Raw genomic sequence first — 26,037 nt, 5'->3', positions numbered from 1 at the left:
TCTCTCTCTCTCTCTCTCGCTCTGCCCTCATTCTGCGTTTTCAATAGAATCGTTGAGTTGGAATGGGACCCCTCCGGGTCATCTAGTCCAACCCCCCTTTCACGCAGGGATCTCATTTGGGTAGAATACTGAGCCGAGCAGGCTAACGGTACGACATATATATATAATTTTGTAATATTACAAAATAACAATAATAATAATTATATATATATATATATACACACACACACACACACACACACCCCGCTTTTTTCTGGGGGGACGCATACCCCTAAACATTTTGCGAATCTTTGTGCTTTTGTCCATTTACTGTATTTATTTTTCCTGATTTGAACTACAAAATGGTGATTTTCTTGAGTTAAAATGAGAGTACCCCTAAACATTTTTTTAGAAAAAAGGACTGTGTGTAGATAGATAGATAGATAGATAGTCTGACTTTTAAAAATGTATATATATATATATATATATATATATATAAAACACAGTAATAATAATTATATATATGAGAATTCTTCAAAAGTTTGTCATATATACTTCAATACATGTCAAATTCTATCATTCCTTGGCTTCCCTCCCCTGCTTTCCTTGACATTTTAATTTCCACCCCAGTTTGGGCTTCTTGGTACAATTGCAGGCTGGTAGATAAATTATGGCCTCTGGTGCTGCGAGACCCTCCATCCAGACCATGGGTAGGCAAACTAAGGGCCGGGGGCCGAATCCGGCCCAAACGCCTTCTCAATCCAGCCCGCAGACGGTCCAGGAATCAGCATGTTTTCACATGAGTAGAATGTGTGCTTTTATTTAAAATGCATCTCTGGGTTTTTTTATGGGGCATAGGAATTCGTCCCCCCCCCCATATAGTCCGGCCTTCCACAAGGTCTGAGGGACAGTTTGCTGAGCCCTGATCCAGACCCTCCGTCCTCCTGTTTTTGGATTCCAGTTCCCAGCCCCTGCTAACAGGACTAATATCCATTCTAATATCTTATGTTTGTTTTCAGGAAGTGGTACTTATTCCCAAGTAAATGTCTTAAGCACGATGGCTGCAGAAATAGACCCCATGATGGTGCCACGATTTGAGTGAGTTAAAACAACAACCACCGTGAAACAGTATACACTCTAATTTTTTTATTTTTGTTTCTATTTTCTTTTATGATCTTATCTGCTCACAATTTATCTGTAAATAATCAATAAACCATTTCCATTCTTTCTTGAAAAATTTTTTGCCTTGATTTCTTATTCTTCCGGTAAGTTTTGCCATTTCAGCATATTCTGTAAGTTTTTGTATCCATTCTTCCTTTGCTGGGACTTCTGCTTCTTTCCATTTTGGTGTGCGTAACATTCTTGCCGCTGAATAAGTTTCTATATAGTTTAGGTATAATTCTGTCCCTATAATTCCCAAAAGAAAAGCTTCTGGTTGTTGTTTTTTTACAAACATTATTTTAAAGATCCTTTTCAATTCATTATATATCATTTCCCAAGTAGATTTAACCTTTCTACAAGACAACCACATATAATAAAAAGAACCTTCTTTTTACATTTCCAACACTTATTTGATTAAGATTTATAAATCTTTGCCAATCTTTTATATTTTATTCTCGGTTTTCCCCCTTGCCATGTCTCGCCCAGTTAAGACTATTAAGCCAGGACCTGAAATTCCCATTGGTCCACTTCTGCCTCAAAAATTGTTCTCGGAGGGTGATGGGAGCAGTGGTAGCATCGCACTGCAGGAAGGATACCCCACCTGTCCATTCTTACCCATGGGAAAGCAGGGGGCATCTGTCCCCCGCACCCTAAATCAAGTACATGAGTAATAATACTAAACTAATTGAGGTTCTGCCTGCCTAATATGAAACCTGACCCCCCCAAAAAAGCCATACATTCTGGCTACGCCCATGCTCTCAACTTGCATTTTTTAAAAAATACAGTTTTTATTTAAAAAAATTCTAATTTACATTTCAAGATAGTCATTTAGACAACCTTAAATCAATGACTTCCCTTCTTCTCTTTCCCTGGTTCATTTTACAGACCGTAAGGTAAAGGTAAAGGGACCTCTGACCATTAGGTCCAGTCGTGGCCGACTTTGGGGTTGCGGCGCTCATCTCGCTTTATTGGCCGAGGGAGCCAGCGTACAGCTTCTGGGTCATGTGGCCAGCATGACTAAGCCGCTTCTGGTGAACCAGAGCAGCGCACGGAAACGCCGTTGACCTTCCCACCAGAGTGGTACCTATTTATCTACTTGCACTTTGACATGCTTTCGAACTGCTAAGTTGGCAGGAGCAGGGACCGAGCAACGGGAGCTCACCCCGTCGCGGGGATTTGAACCGCCGACCTTCTGATCAGCAAGTCCTAAGCTCTGTGGTTTAACCCACAGTGCCACTCGCGTCCCTTTTGCAGACCGTACATCCCTGCATATTTTTACATGTACTAAACCATTCAGTAAATGCATTGTTACACCATCAACACTTCTTTACACTGTTGAATGAATGAAATCATCTTCAGAAATTCACCTTGCATTTTAATTATGGTACCGGAGTTGGTGGCCCAGTCCGTAGAGCATGAGACTCTTCATCTGAGGGTCGTGGGTTCCAGCCCCACTTTGGACAAAAGATACCCGCATTGCAGGAGGCACGACTAGATGACTCTGGGGACCCCTTCCAACCCTGCGGTTCTGTGATTGCAATTGATCACTGCCACCGTTCTCACTGGAGACGCGTTTCTGCTTTAAACGGTGGCGATGCTGCAGTGTTGGTGGCCCCCCCCTCCCCCAGCCACAAGATGCGGGGGCGGCGACGCGTGCACTGGGAACGTGGGCACGGCGGGAGGCGCGCGCCGAGAGAGAGAGAGAGAGAGAGACGGAGAGCGCGCGCTAGCTAGCTCCGGTCCGGTCCGGTCCGTGCGCTCCCCCGCCGGCTCGGGCTGCAGGCATCGTGAGAATCGGGTTCGCCTCCCCGTGGGGCCACCGGACGGCGGAGGGACCCCCTACCCATCGCGGTAGCCGGCAGATCCTCGCCTCCCCGCCGCCCGCGGGTGCTGCCTGCAGGCAAGGCGCGCGGGGCGGCGCGGGATCCGGAGGATCCGCTTGCCAGGGGCGCGCGGTAAGCGGAGCCAGCCGAGGAGGGAGAAGCGCCCCTTGCGCGGACGCCTGCCGCGCTTTGGCCCTGCCATGGGTGCGGCAAAGCGGGGTGGGGGGTGGGGGGAAGAAGGGTGACGCTAGGGCTTCGGGAGTGGGGCTGAGAAGTGGGGCTGGGGGCTGCAGTAGGTACTGGGGCCGAGGTCCCTTCGCTGCCCCCCATAAAATATTTGCAGGGGCTGCCGCAAAAAAATGGGTATTGCCCATCCAATGGTTTGGGCGCGCCCCGTCGTGCGATCAATGATGTGGGGTGGGGCTTACCTGCCCCCTCCAATCTTTTCTACAAGTTGGCACCCCTGGCGGCCGGTGGGGGCGGCAGGAACAGTATCCTTGCATGCAGGGCGAGGAGGCTACGGCGGCCTCCCCCTTTACCGGGTGCGCGTGAAGGGGCGCCCGCTGATCCTGGGGTTCCCTCTCCCCCTTTTCCCCCACCCCACCTCTCATTCTCCTGGCCTCGGGCATTGCCTTGGCCCCTGCCGCCTTCCCGGCGTGATCCTGGTGTGCCAATTGCGCCCTAGGCGCACGTTCCGTGGCGCAGAGAAGCCCAGGCTCGCTCTTGCTTTGGCTAAGCACAAAGGGACCGTGTTTCTTAGGTAACCAGTGGTACTAGCACAGCGATGGCTGCATATTGTGTATTTTATCAGGTTGCCCACGTTTACATCCTGCTGCCTTTCCCCTCTTGAGTGCTGCTGCAGGAGGAGGTGAGGCAAGGGGTTGCAAGAGATGCAAAGCTTCGCCTGGCACCTATATCGCCTTGCCTCCATCGCCAAGCATCTTATCCCGGCAGACATTTTAGTCTTTAACATGCCTTAAGTGTTTTTTAGACCCTTTGCACTACTGTCCTGTCCGGCTTTGCTTTCATGTCATGGCTGTTTTAGTTATCCTGTTTCAGATTTCAGGTTTAATTTTGTGCACACTTAAATTTTGCAGTTTTAGCTAATATTTTGTGCTCTGGACAGAGGACGTTGGCTCTTGGGTGACAGAGAAATGCAGTAAGTACATACAGTGGTACCTTGGGTTAAGTACTTAATTCTTTCCGGAGGTCTGTTCTTAACCTGAAACTGTTCTTAACCTGAAGCACCACTTTAGCTAATGGGGCCTCCTGCTGCCACCGCACCGCTAGAGCACAATTTCTGTTCTTATCCTGAAGCAAAGCTCTTAACCTGAAGCACTATTTCTGAGTTAGCAGAGTCTGTAACCTGAAGCGTATGTAACCTGAGGTACCACTCTACAGTGGTACCTCGGGTTAAGTACTTAATTCGTTCCAGAGGTCTGTTCTTAACCTGAAGCACCACTTTAGCTAATGGGGCCTCCTGCTGCCAGAGCACAATTTCTCTTCTTATCCTGAAGCAAAGTTCTTAACCTGAAGCACTATTTCTGGGTTAGCGGAGTCTGTAACCTGAAGCGTATGTAACCCGAAGCGTATGTAACCCGAGGTACCACTGTATCGTGGCTCTAGCATTAATTTACCTGAGACTCGGGTAGGGGGGCATCCTCACATTCAAACATGCCGCTGCAGGTGTCCTGTTTTTCAAACATTGCTGCTGATGCGCCCGTTTCCGTTTCACTACAGGCCTGACCCACTTTCCCGCGAGGATGAAATGGAACATAGCCATCTGCTGGACTCTCATTCTGCTGCTTGCCGTCTTCTTCGAAGGCATCAGTTGCAAAGGAGGGCGTGGCGGAGCTCGAGGGGCAGCAAGGGGTAGCGCCCGTGGCAGCACGCGGCGGTCAAAATCTTCAACCCGCTACAGCTCAGGACTACGGGTGGCGGCTGCGGCGGCGGCAGGTGGCGCGGCTGCAGGAGCGGCCTCGGCCGTGGCTGCCGGCAGGATGAGGTCCGCTGGCGAGGGCGGCCCGGAATATGCAGAGGCACAGTCTGGCAACAGCACCGGCGAGGGCAGTTACAACTATCGGGCGTGGACCTCGGGTGCCGAATCCTGGCACCTTTCATATCTGCCTGCCTGCCTGCTGTACGTGGCCAGATTCTTTACCCTCTAAGGGGGGGGGCACTGCCTGCAAGGGGCCTTTACTCTGTCCTCCCCAACCTTTCCCCAATGTTCTCCAATTTTACTGTGGAGCAACTGTTCTGGGTTGTTCCTTTCCCTGATTCGGGCTCGAACATAGATGCTTCCTATAAGGAATGCTGGAATTACAATGGGGGGGTTGGATGTGCTGTTTGCCAAAAGGTGCTGTATTCGGGTTATCTGAATCTTGTTTCCTTGCACAAATCAAATCGTGTTCCCAACCCTTTTATGGTGCCCAGTCTCTCGGGAGCGATAGATCCCTGTGGGAGCCATGTCACTCAGACCAGCACCACGTTTAAAGCCATATCAGTTGCTGTTGTCACCCGGGTTAAGCCAAATTCCTGCCCTGTGCCTGATTCCGAAGGTGCTCGAAAGATTTCCAGATTCCTCCTGTTACTGCCAGATTTCCCAGGAGGGATTTTCTAAGCATGGTGCTTTACTGTGATGCAGGAAGGAACGGTGCCCTCTCCTTGTGAGGGCGATCGATTACCTCCCAACCCTATGGCCCTTCAAACAGATGGGAGTTATTTCCTGTGTTAACTTACTGTGAACACCATTGAGTTGCACAGGCTCTGTTAAAGTACTAGGAATGGTCAAAGTTAGAAGGGGTCATAGTAAGAAAGAAAAAAGGTGCAAAAGATAAAGTAAGGTAAAGGGACCCCTGACCATTAGGTCCAGTCGTGGGCGACTCTGGGGTTGCCGCGCTCATCTCGCTTTATTGGCTGAGGGAGCCGGCATACAGCTTCCAGGTCATGTGGCCAGCATGACTAAGCTGCTTCTGGTGAACCAGAGCAGCACACGGAAACGCCGTTTACCTTCCCGCCAGAGCGGTACCTATTTATCTACTTGCACTTTGACGTGCTTTTGAACTGCTAGGTTGGCAGGAGCAGGGACAGAGCAACGGGAGCTCACCCCGTCGCGGGGATTTGAACCGCCAACCTTCTGATCAGCAAGTCCTAGGTTCTGTGGTTTAAGCCACAGCGCCACCCACGTCCCGTGCAAAAGATAGCTGTATTTATGCATATTCAACTGCCGTCAAGCAGGGCACACTCAACAACTTCAGACCTATATGTAGCCCTTCCAGAACGTACAGACTAAGAGTGGTTTTCACTATTATGGAAAGGGAACAGGAAGGGCAAATACTACGTGCTTCTTGGCGTTCCATATTCACCTTCTCCATAACCAAAATATGAGAGCTGTCCCCTTGCATACAAGGGAAGGTTAAACACCTATTGGAGATGGAACAGAGGTACATGAACTAGAAGTGTGAACTGCTTGCACCTCTACACTAATATGGCTTTATTAAAGTTCAGGATGATCAGCTATAGCCATCCATGGTGGGGGGGACGGACACAGGGGAAGTGCTATAGCTCATTGGCAGGGCTCATGATTTGCATATACAGTGGTACCTTGGTTTACAAACTTAATCCGTTCTGGAAGTCCGTTCTTAAACCAAAGTGTTCTTAAACTAAGGCGTGCTTTCCCATAGCAGCCAGGGACTCAATTTACAAATGGAACACACTCGACATCTTCCGCTTCCAAGGCAAAGTTCACAAACCAAAACACCTACTTCTGCATTTGCAGCATTCTTAATCCAAGTCGTTCATAAACGAAGCTGTTTAAACCAAGGTATCACTGTAGAAAGTTCCTGCTTCAATCCCTGGAATCTTTAGTTAAAGAGATCTCAGGTAGCAGAGGCAGAGAAAGACTTCTGCCTAAGGCTGCTCCCCACCCCCCCACCCCCAGAACCAGCAGAATTTAGACTACTAGGCAAAATGGACCGATTGTCCAAATCGCTACAAAAAGTTTCAAAGAGCTTCAGCTAAAACTAGCTGTATAGCAGGAGCTGCACTTCGGATTAAGCTGCCCAATGAAGTCAGTGGCTCCTTGTCCATTTAAATGCCAATAAAAACCACTCTCTTTCAGCTGTAAGCCAAGTTTACAAATTTAAAAGGAAACTTATTCCATGATGGCAGCATGCTTAGGGTTGAAGTCTTACACAGCCAAATCTTAGGGGCCAACTGCAGCAGAATGAATAGCGACACAACTTGTGCCTGGCTAGGAGACACGGGCTGCCTCTCACACGTTCTCCATCACAGCTCCAAACTGCCGCTGCTCAGCACTCACTGCCAACACTGGCACCAGTTCAGTCTTTGTTATTTATTTTCCTGTTTTTAGGTTTTCGCTTAGCTCGCCACAAACAAAACAGTTTTAAAATGTGTGTGCACATTTCGCCAAGTCCTTATCAGTCCAGTTCCAACTCTTTGGACCACATTTTGTGCGACAAGTAACTTTTTATGGGAGCTTTTGTAATAAGTCAAATGTGAAGATCCTTCACCTTGATTTTATGACGTTTGGTAAGAAATCTGTGGAGCTAAATAACAAGTAGCGTGTGCTGTCTCCGGTGCCTCGGGGGTGGGAGCGAGAAGGGTGCTTCATTCATGAGAGATTCCACACGAGATATTTCCATGTAAGTAGCATGTTTACAAAATTACCTCTTCTGTACTTTGTAATCATGGGTAGCCCTCACCTATACAAAATGTGGGGGAATGGAGAGGCCCAATTCGTGACACTGTGTCTCAACACTCTTTTCTCGTGTTTGAAAGGTGATGTGAAAATAAAGAAAGAGAATTAATCCATGTTCATGTTCGTTTTGAAATCTTGTATTTTAAGAGCAACGAGCTGTGTAGTTATTTTTACAGCAACGAAGCAAATCACAGAGCACTGCAGACGACGAGAATAATTCGGACAATTTACCGTGTTATTTGTCAGATTATCTGTACACCTGCATAGTTTATTCTAAATACAGTGAAATACATTAGGGGGAGCAATACCAGGATCTGGGCCTGATAAATGTCCTGATAAATGTCTCAGACATTTGATATAAAAACTGTTAGATAAGAATAGGTCAGTTTTTCACTACCTGAGCATCTTCAAAATTTAGTTTCAACTCTTGGCTGCTCTTCTATTAAATCCAACGAGGCAGCAATCCTCATGTTGCCTCACAAGTGAACTGCTACATCCTTAAAACATCTTCTCCTGTCTGCCCCAACGCTATTGTTTCCCAAGCATTGCTTTTGAATGCTTCCATCTTATTTTGACAGTATGTGCCATCAGGGCAGCCCCCAGCCATTACAATGGAAAATCCTTTCATTGCTAGACTGGGGGAATAAATAGTTGAGATTCCTTTCTCATCCACATCGGCCCCTAATAAAGCGGAGAAGTCAACAAAATTCCAGCAAGGAGGAAGAGAGCAGAAGAGCAAAGAAGCTGGAGATAGCAAAGCCAACCAACTGCCCAGACCACTCTAAAGGGAAGAAGTTAACCAGCTCAGTCAGTTCCGAATTATGGCCAATTTTTCCAGCCTGAGTAAAATGTCCCATTTCATCAGATCAACTCTGTACAACAGAACTGCCCCAAGACATGGCCAATTCACATTTTAATAATATATTGTAAGAGCAGGCAGGAGGCAACAAAGGCGAGGTGCAGTCCTCGCTGAGAGTAAGGCAGCAGGAGGCAGAAATAACTCCTTTGAACTGGAACTATTTCTTTAAAAATCATTTACTAAAACCACTGTTAGCCACCATTCGGAGACCGCTTACATACATAGTTCAAACAAGTTAAAAATCAACATAACCTACATCACTTTTTAAAATGAAAGTGGAATGGCAGCACTCTCGTGCTATTGCTTAGAAAGCAGAGACAAGCTGAGAATCATTCCGTACTCCATACTGGTACAGGGAAAGCAGTGAAAAGCCCCCCCGGAAGTAATAATCCCAAGGGTACTCAGGGTCATCAGTTAGCTTATTGCATGTGCAACTTGCTGACAAACTGTTCGCACACACACTGCAACCTGTAACAGGTTCCTTACGATCACTGTGCTTCAGCTGCTAAAGAAAGCCTTTCCTCTCTCTCAAAATAAAAAACTCGTCCGACTGCTGCAACCTGGAGAAGGAACGGCAGGTGGGGCAGTGAGGGAAGACATACAGAAAAGAGGGAGAAACACAGCCAGTTATGGCCACTGCTGCCTGCTCCATCCTCATCTGGGGGCTCTGCAACTGCATCCACAAAGGAGGTCAACCTGCCAGTGGCTCCAGGCTTAAGGACGGCACACTGCTGTCCCAGGTAGAATCCTCCAGAACGACCCAGGAAATAACTTCAGCACCGCCTAGGAAAGTGCTGCCCTTAGTCAAGCATGACTTTCCCCAGGAGTCCCTTGCGGAAAGTGTGGATAAACTCAGACGCTGCTGCGTTGTAGTTTGGTGCCTTCACGGTCACATTTCCTGCCGGGAAAAAGGACGGAGAAGACTGAATTACAGAACTGTCTGTGCCCATTGTGGCGAGTACACAGGGCCCCCGGACGTTTGACGGTCTGTTGACCCTGTGCCACCACTGTGATCGCTTTCTTCTTTGCCACCAACCTGTTTCTTCTCATGGGTAATCACGGAGTCCAGACAGTTGTTAACATTAACAAATAATCAAGTTTATTTATAGGCATGAACAAGCTTATGGTTTCTGTTAATTTTCCTCGGTAGTTTCTTAAACTTAGTTCCTTAACTATCCTATACGTTCCTAACAACTTCAAACTGATTATTCCAACTATCTATCTGACTCCACCTAACAATTCCTCTCACTCCCTCACCACACAACTCGACCAACCCACAGACATAACCTCCCACCTCCTTCTTCAACTCCCAACTCTCAACTGACTTTCACACAACTCCCCCTCTAACCCCAACTCCTCCTATCAGTTTCCACTGGCCAATCATACAGTGGTGCCTCGCAAGACGAAATTAATCCGTTCCGCGAGTCTCTTCGTCTTGCGGTTTTTTCGTCTTGCGAAGCACGGCTATTAGCGGCTTAGCAGCTTAGCGGCTATTAACGGCTTAGCGGCTATTAACGGCTTAGCGGCTTTAAGAAAAAGGAAACAAACTCGCAAGAACTCACAAGACGTTTCAAGCCCATAGGGAAATTCGTCTTGCGGAACGACTCAAAAAACGGCAAACTCTTTCGTCTTGCGCGTTTTTCGTCTTGCGAGGCATTCGTCTTGTGAGGTACCACTGTATCACACTCATTTTAACCCTTATGACCCACCTAGGAGGCAAACGCCACACCCATCATCACTATGTCGGAGCAACAGCAGCAGCACACAAAGGCGATCACCAAACCTTGCCTTCCGAGATGCAGGACATCAGGAAATGCCAGCAGACACAGGGGACCCTGGGTGCTTCTCTACATGTGTTTTACTTCTAGGAGGAACTCTTTCCACCCCAATTTGCAAAATTTCCAGGCGGACACCTTAACCCAGCCTAAACAGCTGGTGGCAGGGAGAGAAGGACGGGGCTCACCTGTGCCAGTCAGTATTTTGATTTTTTGAGTCTTGCCCAGGTTCAGAGCGATGCTCTTAAGTACGCTCTCCACGTTATCCGAAGGACCATCCAGCCCATAACGTTCTACGTAACTGCATGGTCAAGGAACAAAAGGAGAGGTTTCTTTTAAAAAAACCCCAAAAACCAGGAGACTCCCATATCCAGTGTTTCCAACCCCAACCTGGATTTTAAGGGATTGTCTCACCTGAATTGTTGCCGCTGGTTCAGTGTGTAAAGAAGGTAATCAGCAATGACGTCCTCGCCCACCAGGTGATCCTTGATCGCTCCTGGGTGAAAAATGGCCAGAGGGATTTGTGGCAGAGTTGGGCTGATCTATACCCACCAAGCATTGCCCTACAGCGAATGAGCAGCTGGAGATATCGTCAATAAGGCGCTCTAGTGCCCAAGCTGAGCCAGATGTTCATTTGGGCAAAGATGCAGTACACCCCCAAATCCTGGTTGGGCTGGGGTGCCAAGCATTGCAGAATCCAGGACTCCAAAGGGGTTTAAGTTAGCACGTGATCCCTGCTTGCTCCTACTGTCTTTCAAGCTTCATATTAGTATGGGTCAGGATAAGTAAAAGTAAAGGGACCCCTGACCATTAGGTCCAGTCGTGACCAACTCTGGAGTTGCTGCGCTCATCTCGCTTTATTGGCCGAGGGAGCCGGCGTACAGCTTCCGGGTCATGTGGCCAGCATGACTAAGCCGCTTCTGGCGAACCAGAGCAGTGCACGGAAACGCCGTTTACCTTCCTGCTCTGTATCTACTTGCACTTTGATGTGCTTTCGAACTGCTAGGTTGGCAGGAGCAGGGACCGAGCAACGGGAGCTCACCCCATCACAGGGATTTAAACTGCCGACCTTCTGATTGGCAAGTCATAGACTCTGTGGTTCAATCCACAGCGCCACCTGCGTCCCTCATGGGTCAGGATACACAGGGCAATATGCAGAGGCATAGGCGAGGAACTAATACAGGAAGATGGTTTAAAGAGCCAGCCCTGGACTTGTGAGCAAGCCTCACAGCTGCAGGTTTGTTGTTGTTGTTTTATTATTTGAATTTTTATACCGTCCTATACCTGGTGGTCTCAGGGTGGTTCACAGAACAATGTGGAATGATGGAGGGTATGCCTGGCTATTACGCTGTAGCAGCAGATTCCCAGATTGGATCAAAAGCCTAAGAATGCTCTGTATTCTGCAAATTTTAAAAGTACGTTTGCAACATCAAGCATAAATCAAGGAATTCAATATCACAGTATTATGGTCACTTTGTCAGCGCAAGCAATTCTGCTTGCCTTATTGAACAATCTACCCTCTTCTCCCACTATGCGCTGTTCTAGAGGGAGTCTCCTGAACCCCCAGGACTATTGGGGGGGGGCATGGGATGAGAGTGGAGGAAGCCGTATTGTGCTAGCATGACTTCTGCTGGCTTCCACCAGCACAACTCCTTAGTGGAATCTGAGCCAAATTGCATTGCTTTGTTCAGTAGTGGAGTCAAACAAAAGTCGCAATGCTATTATCACAAATATGATTTCTTTTTCAGTTTGTGGGCTAGAAAAGTTATAGCAGCCTGAATTATATAACATTTTAACATAATTCTTAAAAAAATATTTCACTCATCACCCCAAAAGATTGAAATATATTCATTTTGCTCCCCAAAGTCCCATTTTCCCCCCATTTCAGACTTTTAAGAAAAAAGTTGACTTTTCTGGTTCCCTGGAAATGGATCTTATGTGGCTATTTCCATCCCCTGCCTGGGGCATTGCTTGCTTAGCCAGCAAGGTCAAGAATTCTTCTTGTTGAGCCCTTTGAGTTGCTGTTTTACAAAAGTGGTGCTTTATGAAAATAAAATAAAATTGCCTCTCCTACCCAGACCCCATAAGTAGCATATATGCACCGAGTCCTCTTACCGCAGAGCGCTAACTTCAGTCCTGTTTCCACACACCCAATCTGGGGAGACAGCACTCCAGGAGTATCCAGCAAGAACATGATGGGCCTTTCGCTCACCTGAAACATGGAGACATCTAACATCCTTTTGGGAAATGATGCTCTAAGAATACGCTTAAAAAATGGCTACCCAGCTTACTCGCAATGCTCAAGAACCAGTGCAGCCTTCTGAATAGAGGGGTCCTGCTTGAGGCAAGACCCAGATTCTCTAGAAACATCCAGCCTTGATTACTATAACAGTTTACACACACACAGTTGCTTTGGGAAACTTCAACTGATTCAGAACACAGCAGCCAGCCAGAGGCTCAACAATGTATGAATATTGCAGCAATTCTTAAGAATTGTCACGGACTCAAAGTTTGCTGGTAAGCACAATTAAAACTAGTGCTGCTTCTGCCTCATCAATCCCTAAACAATCTGGGATCAGACAATCTGAATGACCAGCTGTAGTAACTGATCTCAGCAACTGAGATCTTCATTGGATCTCCAGCTTCCACTACCCATGGAGATTAAGTGGGTTACTACAGGGGAAGGAATTTTTTTTTCTTCTATAACTAAGACCCAACTGCAATTCTTTCCCCAAGGGAAATCCACCTGGAATCTTCTCTATTATCTTTTAGCTGCCAGGGCTCACTTCGGTGCTGCTGATGCAGCAAAAACCACATGGGAAGGACCAGCTAGGAGTTACTGGTCTCTGCGGCTACAGCAGGCGCTGCGATTCCGTGGCCGTTTGACTTCACCCTTGGGGGTGTACTCCATTGTCCCTCGACACAGACAGATGCCAACTACAACTGCCAGAGAAAGTCTGTCCTGTTCATCCCAGCCTTTTCTATATAGTTTGGGCTTTGTCTTCTTGGGGTGTTGAAAGGTTTGTGACTCCTGAAGATTTTCTGGAAGCAAAATTATGTAATTGGCTTAAAAAGCCTATTGGTGTGTATTTTTTTCTGCGGCTGTTTTGTATTTTTGGGAAGTTTATTATTTACTATTGATTTTATGTCTCCGCTTTCCTTCTTTTTTTCCAAATAATTTTTATTGCTTTTTTTGTAACAACAACAAATAAAATAAATACTCTTACATTCAAAAATTTGTATGTCTTCTTTTTTACCCTGCGCCTTATTGCGCCCGGACTTCCTTCCATCCCTTCAACGGTTTTCACGTCTCAAATCTTTTCTTACAGTTTCTTATTTACACTCCATCCACATCACAAGATTTATATTAATCCTGCTACAGTTTTAAAATTTACTCAAATACTTTTCAAACTTTGCTTCTTTTTGGTTCCGAATCTTATAAGTCAATTCCGCCAATTCTATGTATTCAAACATTTTTGTCTGCCGCTCCATTAAAGTTGGGATTTCTTGGGATTTCCATTTCTGAGCCACTAAGATTCATTGCGTACATGAATAGTTTGTAATCTTCCTTTTTTAATTCATCCCCTGTTATCCCTAGCAAAAATGCTTCTGGTTTCTTTGGGAAAGTGTATTTAAATAGTTTTTTTCATTTCGTTATATATCATGTCCCAATATTTTTTCATTTTTTCACACATGTCTCTGCTTTCCTTCTAAGAAGCTCAGGGCAGTGTACCTGGGTCAACTCGCACCCATTCTATCCTCCCAACATCCAGTGAGATAAATTATGCTGAAAGATAGCAACTTGCCCAGGGGCCAGCTTAGTAAATCTCATGGCCAAGTGGGGATTTGAATCTGGGTCTCCCTGGCCCTAATCTGACACGCTGACCCATACACAAAAATGACACGCTGATTTTCTACTAAAAATTTTAAATTATTATCACCAGCTGCCTCAAGCATTCCCAATTCATGCAAATAGGAAGATGTAACACAAGAAGATGTAACACAGATGTATGGAAGTGAGAGCTGGACCATAAAGAAGGCTGATCGCCGAAGAATTGATGCTTTTGAATTATGGTGCTGGAGGAGACTCTTGAGAGTCCCATGGACTGCAAGAAGATCAAACCTATCCATTCTGAAGGAAATCAGCCCTGAGTGCTCACTGGAAGGACAGATCCTGAAGCTGAGGCTCCAATACTTTGGCCACCTCATGAGAAGAGGAGACTCCCTGGAAAAGACCCTGATGTTGGGAAAGATGGAGGGCACAAGGAGAAGGGGACGACAGAGGACAAGATGGTGGGACAGTGTTCTCGGAGCTACGAACATGAGTTTGACAAAACTGGGGGAGGAAGTGGGAGCCTAGTGTGCTCTGGTCCATGGGGTCACGAAGAGTCGGACACGACTAAACGACTAAAGAACAACAACACAGGCGCTGTCTGTTGACTTGTATGTTTACATCCGACACAAATCTAACCAGACATACAACCCACGTCTGCACACTTCGCAGGTCCGGCTTCTGTGAGCACAGAGGTTTTCCCTGCCACATTGGGAGGCTACATATTCATGGCAACACTTCTCAAGCACTGCCATTTATCACTGACGGAATATCCGTCTGCGATACATCCTTCGCTTTCATATACCCAGAAAAGGAGTCTTGCACTGCAGCCCCCCAGCCACTTCCCAATTTGTGGAAGGCCCGTCGTATTACCTGGATTCTGGTGAGAACTGCTCTGGTAATGCCTGGTGTCCCGCCAACCATGGAGGCTTTCCCTTTGGGTTGGGCAGAGGGGAGAAAGGGGAGGGGGAGAGATCAGCCGTTACACGCAACATACAGAGTAGCTGTCAACAGAATAGGTCCCTAGGCCTTTTGGACCATAACTCTTGCCATGGAATCTGCTCACATGCACCAGTGCTCCGAAGGAGCAAAACATACCTTTTCTGAGGTGCACCCTTCTCAGCGAATTGATGACTGATGATTTCCCCACATTTGGCACTCCAATGACCATGATGCAGCTCTCCACGTTCTGGAACCAAGCAGAAAGGCCAGAAGCGGTTTGTAGCCTTGCAAAAATAGCCGACAACGGCTGATGACAGAAGTACCAGTATATCCAACCACAGAAATAAGGGCAAATAGCTCAGCCGCCCCACTCCCTATCCCCCACCCCATCTTCCTGCCCCACAGCAGTTGATTGCAGATGTTAATCTCCTGTCCTTATCCTGTGCTTGCAGAAATGGAACCGTTGTCATCAGGCTACAGTGGTACCTCGGGTTAATTACTTAATTCGTTCCGGAGGTTAGTTCTTAACCTGAAACTGTTCTTAACCTGAAGCACCACTTTAGCTAATGGGGCCTCATGCTGCCGCCGTGCCGCCGGAGCACGATTTCTGTTCTCATCCTGAAGCACAGTTCTTAACCTGAAGCACTATTTCTGGGTTAGCGGAGTATGTAACCTGAAGCGTATGTAACCTGAGGTACCACTGTACTTGTTTTTTTGGGGGGGGGGGCTAAAAATGTGTAACGCTGCGCAGATGCGGACAGCGGTGGCTGCCTGTCGGGATGAAGGCGGGGGGCCCTGTTACAGTTTCGATCACTTCCCCCAGAAAAGCTTCCCAGTGCTGCAGAGCGGGGACACCTGAGGCCGCCTCCTCCAGTGGGGGCAGAAGCAGCAATTCCTCCTGTGACTTCTCAGGTGGGAGGGGTAAAGGAGGAAAGAAAGGGGGAGGAGAAAGTGGGAGGGGGATGCAGGATGGGGGATAGTTTTCTGGGTAGAGACTGTAACTGTTCCCAGAACTCTATAAAATAATATTGAAATGCGGTAGGAGGGCAAGCTGTGTTTCATGATCAGGATTCAATTGAGAGGCTTCATTAATTGGAAATCATTCAGCAAATAATCCTAGAATCTCCCCACCCCTTGCATGCTCCAGAACATAAATCACATTTTTAAAATGCCATGTTAAATATTCTGTATTCAGGTGTGGAATCCCCTCATGATAATATCAACAGTACGCAGTGCCGGCAACTTTTCTTCAAGGAAAAAAAGCACTGACTACATACAATATGAGGTGGCGCTGTGGGTTAAACCACAGGGCCTAGGACTTGCCGATCAGAAGGTCAGCGGTTCGAATCCCCGTGACGGGGTGAGCTCCCATTGCTTGGTCCCAGCTCCTGCCAACCAAGCAGTTTGCACCTCAAAGTGCAAGTAGATAAATAGGTACCGCTCCTGCGGGAAGGTAAACAGTGTTTCCGTGCGCTGCTCTGGTTCGCCAGAAGCGGCTTAGTCATGCTGGCCACATGACCTGGAAGCTGTACGCCAGCTCCCTCGGCCAATAAAGCAAGATGAGTGCCGCAACCCCAGAGTCGGCCACGACTGGACCTAATGGTCAGGGGTCCCTTTACCTTATATACAATATAACTGACCTCATCCCTCTGGTACCGTGGACTGTTGCTGATGAGTTCTGTGACATGGGGAATAATCTGCAAAGAAATACAATAGCAGTTTCAGTGGAACTACTGTTGGGCTGCTCTTGGCCCCTAAATGAGGGAGATCAACAGGACAACTGGTCCGTCTCTCTCTCTCTTTTTTCAATCCCCCAAGTTTAATAAATCTGCTAAGAGACAAGGTCTCACCATTTCAGCCACTAACAAGCACAAGAAAGAAGCTTGATTTTAGGATACAAAACTTCCACTCCTAACCTACCTTACCAGAATGTAACTTTGCTCTGACAGCAAAGTAGTACCTTTTGGATATTTTCATCTTTCAGGCAATCCGTGAAGAGGACGTTCCTAACACCTTGCTGTTCCAAACATTCTAGAATCCTCTATAAACATATAAAGAAGAGATTTATGAAATCAGAGAGCGTGAAGAAGATGAGAGTTATTTATACTGTTTATTTACAAAGAACGTGTATCTCGCCTTTATTCATAAGGTAGATACAAGGCAGCCGACAACTTGCATTAGCTCAAAAGAACAGAACAATTTAAAATCCAGTGAAGCAACAGTATAAAACAATACAGCAGAGACAGAAAAAGAAAGGGAGAGGACGCATGTAAAAAAAAGAACTTTAAAATGTACCTTTAGCTAGAAAATGTCCAATGGAATAAATCAGTTTTAAGTCTTCTCTCAATGAAGAAGAAGAAGAAGAGTTTGGATTTGATATCCCGCCTTTCACTCCCCTTCAGGAGTCTCAAAGCGGCTAACATTCTCCTTTCCCTTCCTCCCCCACAACAAACACTCTGTGAGGTAAGTGGGGCTGAGAGACTTCAAAGAAGTGTGACTAGCCCAAGGTCACCCAGCAGCTGCATGTGGAGGAGCGGAGACTCGAACCCGGTTCCCCAGATTACAAAGCTACCGCTCTTAACCACTACACCACACTGGCTCTCGATGCAACTGCAGTTGCCTGGGGAGGTGATTTCATAGACCGGGCACTCTGATGGAGAAAGCCTTTTCCCCAGTCCTCACCTGCTGAACCTCAGTCAGCATGAGACAGCAAGAAGGGCCAGAGAAAATACGAATTTTCTTTCTGTCTTGCCTCATGATTCAGAAGGAATCCCAAGACAATTTACATTAAAAATAAGTTCCAAGATCCCCAGTTGGAAAACTCATGCTGCTGTTTCTCAGCCTGTGAATTTGTTTGTGGGCTTGTCAAAGTGACAAATGCAGAAAGAACCTACTTGGGTCTTACCTGTTTGTGGGTTAGGTCTGCCAGATCCATTTTGTTCAACAATAATAAGTGTGGGCGGATACCTAAGGCTTCCTGCAACTGAGGGTTCCGGCCTGAGAGTGGGATGTGCATGTGCTAAGGAGCCAAAAAGAGACGAGAAAAGCAGCAGCAACCTAGTGTACATTTAGAAAAACCAAAATTTTAAAAAATCTAACTTACCTTCTGCTTGACTTCCTTCCCCTCTCCCTTCTGCAGTTACTTATTTCATATCCTTTTATTACTGCATATACAATTCAAATATATTTATACATTTCCCCCTTATCCTTTCCTTAGTTATCTCTTACTGCCCATGTTTATATCAATCATATTGTTTACAATATGTCCTAAATTAATCAATAATTTCCCCCCGTTCTGTTTTTAAAAGTCTCTCTTCTTCTTGATTTCTTATTCTTCTGGTGAGTTTTGCCATTTTTGCATATTCCATTAATTTTAATAGATGAAGACTTTCTTGTTCAAACAGACTTTTGGCAACCGGCTGCTTTTAATGAAAAGGCTGCTGCAGTGCTGTTTTTACTGTAATTACATACTTGTATGGTTTTAAGAGATCTTACATCTAAAAGTCTATTAATGTATCTATCCATCTACCTATAACTTTAATTCTATAAATGTTTGTTTTTTTATTCTTATTTTCCTACATTCTTAGCTTTTCTTATGTTTAGCTGTAAGTCATCATAAGTTGTTCTCAGGGAAAATGGTGGCAGCGAGGGTGGAATGACAACAACAACAACAACAACAATGGCAACCAGCCAATTGAAATGCCCTCCCATCAGATATCAAGGAAATAAACCACTATCTGACTTTTAGAAGACATCTGAAGGCAGCCCTGTTTAGGAAAGTTTTTAATGTTTGAAGTTTTATTCTGTTTTTGATGTTCTGCCTAAAGCTACCCAGAGTGGCTGGGGAAACCCAGCCAGATGGGCGGGGTAGAAAATAATAAGTAGTAATAATAATAATAATAATAATAATAATAATAATAATAATTTATTATAAATGGAAACAAGCCAACACAGTGAAGCTGCATGAAGATTGTTAACTCTGTGAGGGGATAAAACTGCAGTGCCCAGGAATTATTTCTAAGGGAAAGGATTTGTTTTAATGGGTGAGGCTTGTATGCATGCTGATCCCCACAAAAGGATATGCGGGCATCGTGAACCTCCAGTAAACAGTCGACCACTCGCAGGCGTTTCTGCATATCCTTCAGCCCTACAAAAAAATCGGGAAAAGGACTTTCGTATCAAATTTGAAGAGGCAGATTGGAATAGTCTATGGACAACCCCCCCACTAAAATCAATATCAGCCAGTATTTGAGTAAATTCTTTTAAGCTAATACATAGATAGAATTTAACACCCGTAATACTCAGCTATATAGACAAAACATCCTCTGCAGCATGCTGCAGAGGTTGGAAGGTAATAGGCATGATTTTTCATATGCAGTGGACATGTGAACTAGTGCAACTGTTTTGGCAAAGGGTATTCACAGAAATAAGCAAAATTACAAGTTAGGTGTACAATGCAACCCATTCCAAAGTTTCTTAACAATTTAAAAAGATATTCAGATTAAATTATTGCACAAGGAACTTTTCACTTTTCTTTTGGTAACGGCACAACTTCTCACAGCAAATAAAAAATGGGGAAAACTTGATCATCTACATATCATATAATGGACAATTGCTTTATCTGAAAAACTAAGAGATCACACCCCATAGCTGTCAACCTTCCCTTTTTTTGCGGGAAATCCCCTTATTCCAGCGCCATTTCCCACTGCTATCCTGGATTGTTAGATATCCTGTAGACTGTCCCTGGGACACGTGAGGCTGCTGATCCCTTATTTTCGAGGCGGCTGATCCCTTATTTTCAAATCTGAAAGTTGACAGCTATGTCACACCCCCTGAATATGGTCTGAAGCTCAACCTCAAAAAACGAAGATCATGGCCACGGTCCCATCACCTCCTGGCAAATAGAAGGGGAAGAAATGGAGGCAGTGAGAGATTTTACTTTCTTGGGCTCCATGATCACTGCAGATGGTGACAGCCGTCACGAAATTAAAAGATGCCTGCTTCTTGGGAGAAAAGCAATGACAAACCTAGACAGTATCTTAAAAAGCAGAGACATCACCTTGCCAACAAAGGTCTGTATAGTTAAAGCTATGGTTTTCCCAGTAGTGATGTATGGAAGTGAGAGCTGTACCATAAAGAAGGCTGATCGCTGAAGAATTGATGCTTTTGGATTATGGTGTTGGAGGAGACTCTTGAGAGTCCCATGGACTGCAAGAAGAACAAACCTCTCCATTCTGAAGGAAATCAGCCCTGAGTGCTCACTGGAAGGACAGATCCTGAAGCTGAGGCTCCAATACTTTGGCCACCTCCTGAGAAGAGAAGACTTCCTGGAAAAGACCCTGATGTGGGAAAGATGGAGGGCACAAGGAGAAGGGGACCACAGAGGACGAGATGGTTGGACAGTGTTCTGGAAGCTACCAGCATGAGTTTGACCAAACTGCGGGAGGCAGTGGAAGACAGGAGTGCCTGGCGTGCTCTGGTCCAGGGAGTCACGAAGAGTCGGACACGACTAAACAGATATTCAAGCAAACAAGCCCTCCTGGCTCAGACGGGCTTTGAGCCACGCCATAGAGACGCCTCGGCCTAGAGAGGCCACGCCACAGAGACGCCTCGGTCTAGAGGGGCCACGGCCCTGGTTTCTACCGGAAGTCCGGCCTGCGCGCTACTTTTTCCTCCCGCTCCCCACCCGAGTGGAAACCGGCCCAACGTGCCTCTCGCCATGTGCCCGGGGAACCAGTGGGCCACATCCCGGCCGCCGTAGTCGAACCGCTCCCGCCAGCCTCGGAGCGGCGCCCGCAAGAGAGACGTGAGCCGCATGCCCGCCTCTTTCGGCCTCTCTCGGCAACTGCCTGTCAGGCGGCTATACGCACTTCCGGTAGAGAGGCCCGAATTTGTTTCTACGGCAACGGAACAAAGGCCCCGCCCCACCAATCCGAGAGAGGGGCGGGTCTCTGTGACGTCAGCGGTGGGGGAACGGATGCCTGCCGGCGCTCCCATAAGGCTCCCGTAAGGCACCCCAGGCCGCATGCGCAGAACGAAGAGTGGGGCCCGTCGCTGAGGCAGGTAAGGGAGCAAGGCTTAAGCGTTCTGACCCGCAAGGGTTGTACACGTGTTTGACGCAAACGTGTGAACGCACCTTTCTGCGTAGTATGGCTCGAAAATACCGTGTATTTTGTTGAGGGTGGGGATACAGACCTCGTGGTCCTTGCTGAGCCCTAGAATTCCACGGAGTAGGCTGATCGCTGCATTCAGGCAGTATTTTATTTATTGTTGTTATTTCTGTTGACATTAGATAGTGGTGTTTTTTTTTTTTTGCTGTTTAATGGAATGACTTCTGGCCATAGGAAACCCTGGGGGAGCGGGAGGGAAATCCAGGATTTTACCATATACTTACGTGGGCTTTCACACCCACCCACCCACACCATAGCTGCCAACTTTTCCCTTTTCTTGCGAGGAATCCTATTCGGAATAAGGGACCCACAACCCTCAACCCAAATAAAAAGTTGAAGGGGAAGCCTTCGTCGACTTCCTCAGCCCAGCCTTAATACTGCGTGCAAAATTGTTTTAGCATTTACAGTGGTACCTCGGGTTACATACGCTTCAGGTTACACACACTGCTAACCCAGAAATAGTACCTCGGGTTAAGAACTTTGCTTCAGGTTGAGAACAGAAATCGTGCTCCGGCGGCGCGCGGCAGCAGGAGGCCCCATTAGCTAAAGTGGTGCTTCAGGTTAAGAACAGTTTCAGGTTAGGAACAGACCTCCGGAACGAATTAAGTACTTAACCCGAGGTACCACTGTATACAAGATTGCCCCGTCAAAGAAAACGCAAGTACAGTCCATATGTTTGCAGAACAATGGGTCTGCAGTGTTGACCACTGTATACGTATTTTAGGTTAGAAATGAGAATGGGTGGTTTAGGGCACCTGTTGCAGCACGGCCATTGCTGTCTCGCGTAATCAGACTGCAGACAAGACTACTGAATGACAACCTTTGAGGGTACCTTAGTGTTATTATCCTGTCTCATGCTGGCATGTTGGCACTTAAATTGGTTAAAAACTCCTAGCTGCCATTCCAAAGTACATTATTATTATTTACTGAATTTATATACCGCCCTATATATACCGCCCTATACTCTCAGTATAAAGATGCAGGCAGTGTTAGAAACAAGGATAGAAATTAAGCTATTTGTTACATGGCTGCTGGAACCAAAGTTACAGGAGCAAAAACAGAAAGTCTAAGCGCCACTTTATATAAGGGTGACTTGCACCGTGGCGGGGAACCGCCAGCAAACCAATTCTGGAGTCTGGCTGGGAGACATTTCTTCTCCTGTGTCCTCGGCGCCATTGGCGGCAATTTTATTCTTGTCTCAGTCGCCCTACATGGCGACAAGATTCCTCAAAGTGCTCACCTCCTGACAATTCCCAGTCGTAAAACATGCCTGGCTAATTTCGAACGCTGGTGAACTTGTAGAAGGGTAAGAGAGTATTGGGAAATGATATATAATGAATTGAAAAAAATGTTTAAAAGTAACTTTCCCAAAAAACAGAGTCCTTTTCATTGGGCATATAATTCAGAGGGAAATTCCCAGGGGTCAAAAAAGATTATTTATGTCTGCTACTACTGCAGCCCGTGTTTTGTTAGCCCCAAAATGGAAAACGAGCGAGGTCCCAACCAAAGAAGAATGGCAACTTAAATTGATGGAATACGCGCAGCTTGCAGATTTAACTTATGGAATAAGAGCAAAAGAGGAATATACCTTTAAAGAAGACTGGAAAATGTTTACTGATTATATGGGTGAAAACTGTGCTTATTTAACAACACTGGAAGCATTAAGATAAATTCAACAGTGTAAATGAATTTTGATGGACGTAACAATGGATCACCAAATAGTTTAGTTCATGTAAAATATGCAGGGATGTGGTGCTGTGGGTTCGAAAGCACGTCAAAGTGCAAGTAGATAAATAGGGACCGCTCCAGCGGGAAGGTAAATGGCGTTTCCGTGCACTGCTCTGGTTTGCCAGAAGCGGCTTAGTCATGCTGGCCACATGACCCGGAAGCTGTCTGCGGACAAACGCCGTCCCCCTCAGCCTATAGAGTGAGATGAGCGCCACAACCCCAGAGTCGGTCATGACTGGACCTAATGGTCAGGGGTCCCTTTACCTTTATGATATGCAAAATGAACCACAGAAAGAGAAGAAATCATTGATTTAAGGTTGTTTAAATGAATATTTTGAAATGTAAATTGGACAATGTAATTAAAAAATTAATAAAAAAAAATTATACACAAACACACACACATAATTTCGAATGGTGGCTTATAGGGCTTTCACCACACAGGTGCCAAAGTACGGCTAAGCAACAACCAAGCTGTGCCTAATCCAAAGTTTCTTTCTGTCCCCAACTTCAGAATGAGCAGTGAAGAGGCACCATCGGGGGACCCCCAGGAAGAGGCAGCTGCAGACTTTGCAGCTGCAGAGGTTCCAGATGTGGAGGTTCCAGCTGTGGAGGTTCCAACTGTGGAGGTTCCAGCTGTGGAGGTTGCAAAGGTGCCCGTCGAGGAACATGCCGTTCACATCCCGACACCACTGCCACCACCTTCCCCAAGTGGAGAGCGAGAAAGGGGCCCTAGCCAGCGCACAGGCTGGCTCATAGACCTGCTGGATGACGTCCGCTATCTCATCTCCTGCACCAACTGGTACTAGCAGCTCTCTGTGCCCCCCGCCTTCTGCCAACATGAGCCGGCGCAACTGACAGGCCTCGGCCCAGCCTCACCCTCTCAACAGAGCAGCGGCACCCACCTTGAGGAAAAGCGCCTGCAAGATCTGTGATTAAAGGTCTGGGGTGGGGAAAGAAATCTTTTGGGACATTCTTTGTGCGGGAAACTCGGTTGTCCTCTTGAGCCGCCTTGTGGCCACCTGGTGCAATTCTAATAATGTTCCCTTCGCTTCCTGTGTAAACTGCTGTTAAGCTTTGGGCAACATCCTGATTCTAGCCCGGCTAATTCTGTGATGTAATCCCAAGAACCGCTCTGTTAGGGGCAAAACAAAAGCAACAGAAGTCGCAGGTAACCTGCTTGGTCATGCATAAGATGCTCGGATGAAGGTAGAGGTAGCTGCCCCCATATGCTAAGTGCGCTGATGTTTGATGGAGCATGTACACAACACACGGGCAAGTGCTTTATCTGTGAGTGCCATTATGTCTGTCCAATGCCAATGTCAGTCTCTCTCATCCTGGTAAACCCCACTAGCGATGGGTCTTAAACTTCTTCCTCACTACTGTAGCATACTTTTAACAGACCAAACATGGCAAGAGGAATACGAACTATATCACAGCACTTTAACGATGAGAAGTGCAATGCTGTAACTTTGATTTTATGGGTGAACAGTGGGGAGCACAATTTAACCTCTAGGCTAGTGTTTCCTGTGAGTCACAAAGCGCATACAAGTGGGTCACAGGCTATATAAGCCGACCCAAAATCATAACAGAGCTACCTCGGTTTAAGAACAGTCCGGTTTAAGAACGATTTGGTTTACAAACTCTGCAGAACTGGAAATAGTGTCTTGGTTTCAGAACTTTACTTCAGTCTAAGAACGGAATCCGAACAGTGGAAGGGCACCAACGGCAGGAGGCCTCATTAGGGAAAGCACGCCTCTGTTTAAGAATGGTTTTGGTTTAAGAACGGACTTCCGGAACGGATTAAGTTCGTAAACCGAGGTACTACTGTACTGCTTTAATCCTTAACCGGTATGACAAATACCTTTTCAAACCTGTTGTTTTATTGACACCAGTAACTGAGTGTCGGAAAGGCTCAAGTCTTGGGAAACTCTTTCTGACGGCAGATAGCAGATCCAGGAACAGTTGTTTTGACTACAGCTGCCCAGTTCTGATGTGCAGGTACCAAAAGCAGCAACTACTGTACATATCAGAGGCAAGCTATAGTAGTCACTCAAAACAACTCCATGTACGAGGACCTCGTAATGAACTGTCACCAAATCTGTCACTAGGCTTAGTTAATAGTTAAGCCAAAGGTGATTTGAAATTTGTTTAGTCAAAATTTTCCCATTACTTTCCTGCTGGAAAAAACCAGAGAAGTTTGAGTGACATCGCTCTGATGTCACAAAGCTGTTTTTGTACAGATGCAACCCATTGAACTCACAGGTGATAGATAGGACCTTCAAAAATTAATATTTGGAGGCAAGGTTATCTAAATTTTGGCTTCATGTGACCAAAATTACTCAGTTATCATTGAGTATCCTGAGCCTGCTGGTGAAGCAATATCTGTGCTGCTGCCATTTGGTGGCTCGCATCTTTGCAATAAGGGTTTCCCAGCAATTATTGCTATGAAGACAAAGCACAGTAGCAGGTGATGAGTCAGTAATCTGAGGCTGTGTCTGACCGCCATCAAACCCTGCATTGACTTACATCTGCAGAATGCATGCTCAGCAACCATTGTCAGTCCTACCACCTCCTTTAGGTGCAACCATAAAAGTCCCTGTGCTCCCTCGAAAACTCTGTTGGACACACATTGAGGATGCAATGGAGGCAGCAAAGAATGTCTTTGTCGCCTTCACTGCCACTGAGGAGGATCAATAATGAGTTGAAGTTATTGGTTTTTAAATCCCGTCATGCTGGGTACCAGCCTCTTCCAAAAGTTAACTTGTAGAGCACAATCTTGTTCGTGTTTAATTAAAAATAAAACCTGCTAAGGAACTTTTCAAGCATCATCAAAACGTCAGTGTGAGACTACCTTTTGTTTGCTTGTAGCTTCTAACAGTTTAATTTCATGCTAAACGATTAGCTCAAATTTGATCCACATTTGCTCAAAAACGCAAGACTTCTCTCCACCTTAACCTTCCGAACTTGTTTCCTCATAACAACTAATACTTCCCCAGAGCTTGTCTTCTTCTCTGCATTTTCTATCAACTGCAGGTTTAACACAAGTGG

General features: G+C 46.2%; 2 protein-coding genes and 1 long non-coding RNA gene across 3 annotated transcripts; 2 read left to right on the top strand and 1 right to left on the bottom strand.

Annotated features, from left to right (window-relative positions):
• Positions 1 to 4,726: 4,726 nt before the first annotated feature.
• On the top strand, positions 4,727 to 5,131 carry SPRN (shadow of prion protein; the record flags this gene model as incomplete). The annotated part of the gene is made up of 1 exon (XM_081863578.1): positions 4,727 to 5,131. The coding sequence occupies one exon, from the start codon at positions 4,727 to 4,729 to the stop codon at positions 5,129 to 5,131; it is 405 nt and encodes a 134-aa protein (XP_081719704.1).
• Positions 5,132 to 7,804: 2,673 nt separating this feature from the next.
• On the bottom strand, positions 7,805 to 21,118 carry MTG1 (mitochondrial ribosome associated GTPase 1; the record flags this gene model as incomplete). Its single annotated transcript, XM_081864383.1, has 11 exons — positions 7,805 to 9,440; positions 10,506 to 10,618; positions 10,732 to 10,813; positions 12,433 to 12,529; positions 15,023 to 15,084; positions 15,248 to 15,338; positions 16,732 to 16,788; positions 17,052 to 17,132; positions 17,997 to 18,102; positions 19,175 to 19,238; positions 20,803 to 21,118. The coding sequence occupies 11 exons, from the start codon at positions 21,116 to 21,118 to the stop codon at positions 9,343 to 9,345; spliced, it is 1,167 nt and encodes a 388-aa protein (XP_081720509.1). The 3' UTR covers positions 7,805 to 9,342.
• On the top strand, positions 21,015 to 25,823 carry LOC309343152. Its single transcript, XR_014157109.1, has 2 exons — positions 21,015 to 21,154; positions 23,501 to 25,823. It is a non-coding gene; the product is annotated as an uncharacterized lncRNA (long non-coding RNA).
• Positions 25,824 to 26,037: the final 214 nt, after the last annotated feature.

The sequence above is a fragment of the Podarcis erhardii genome, assembly GCF_964252035.2.
Source record: "Podarcis erhardii genome assembly, chromosome: 5".
NCBI lineage: Eukaryota > Metazoa > Chordata > Lepidosauria > Squamata > Lacertidae > Podarcis > Podarcis erhardii.
The sequence above is the reverse complement of the archived record's forward strand: the minus strand, read 5'-3'. Positions and strand labels throughout refer to the sequence as shown.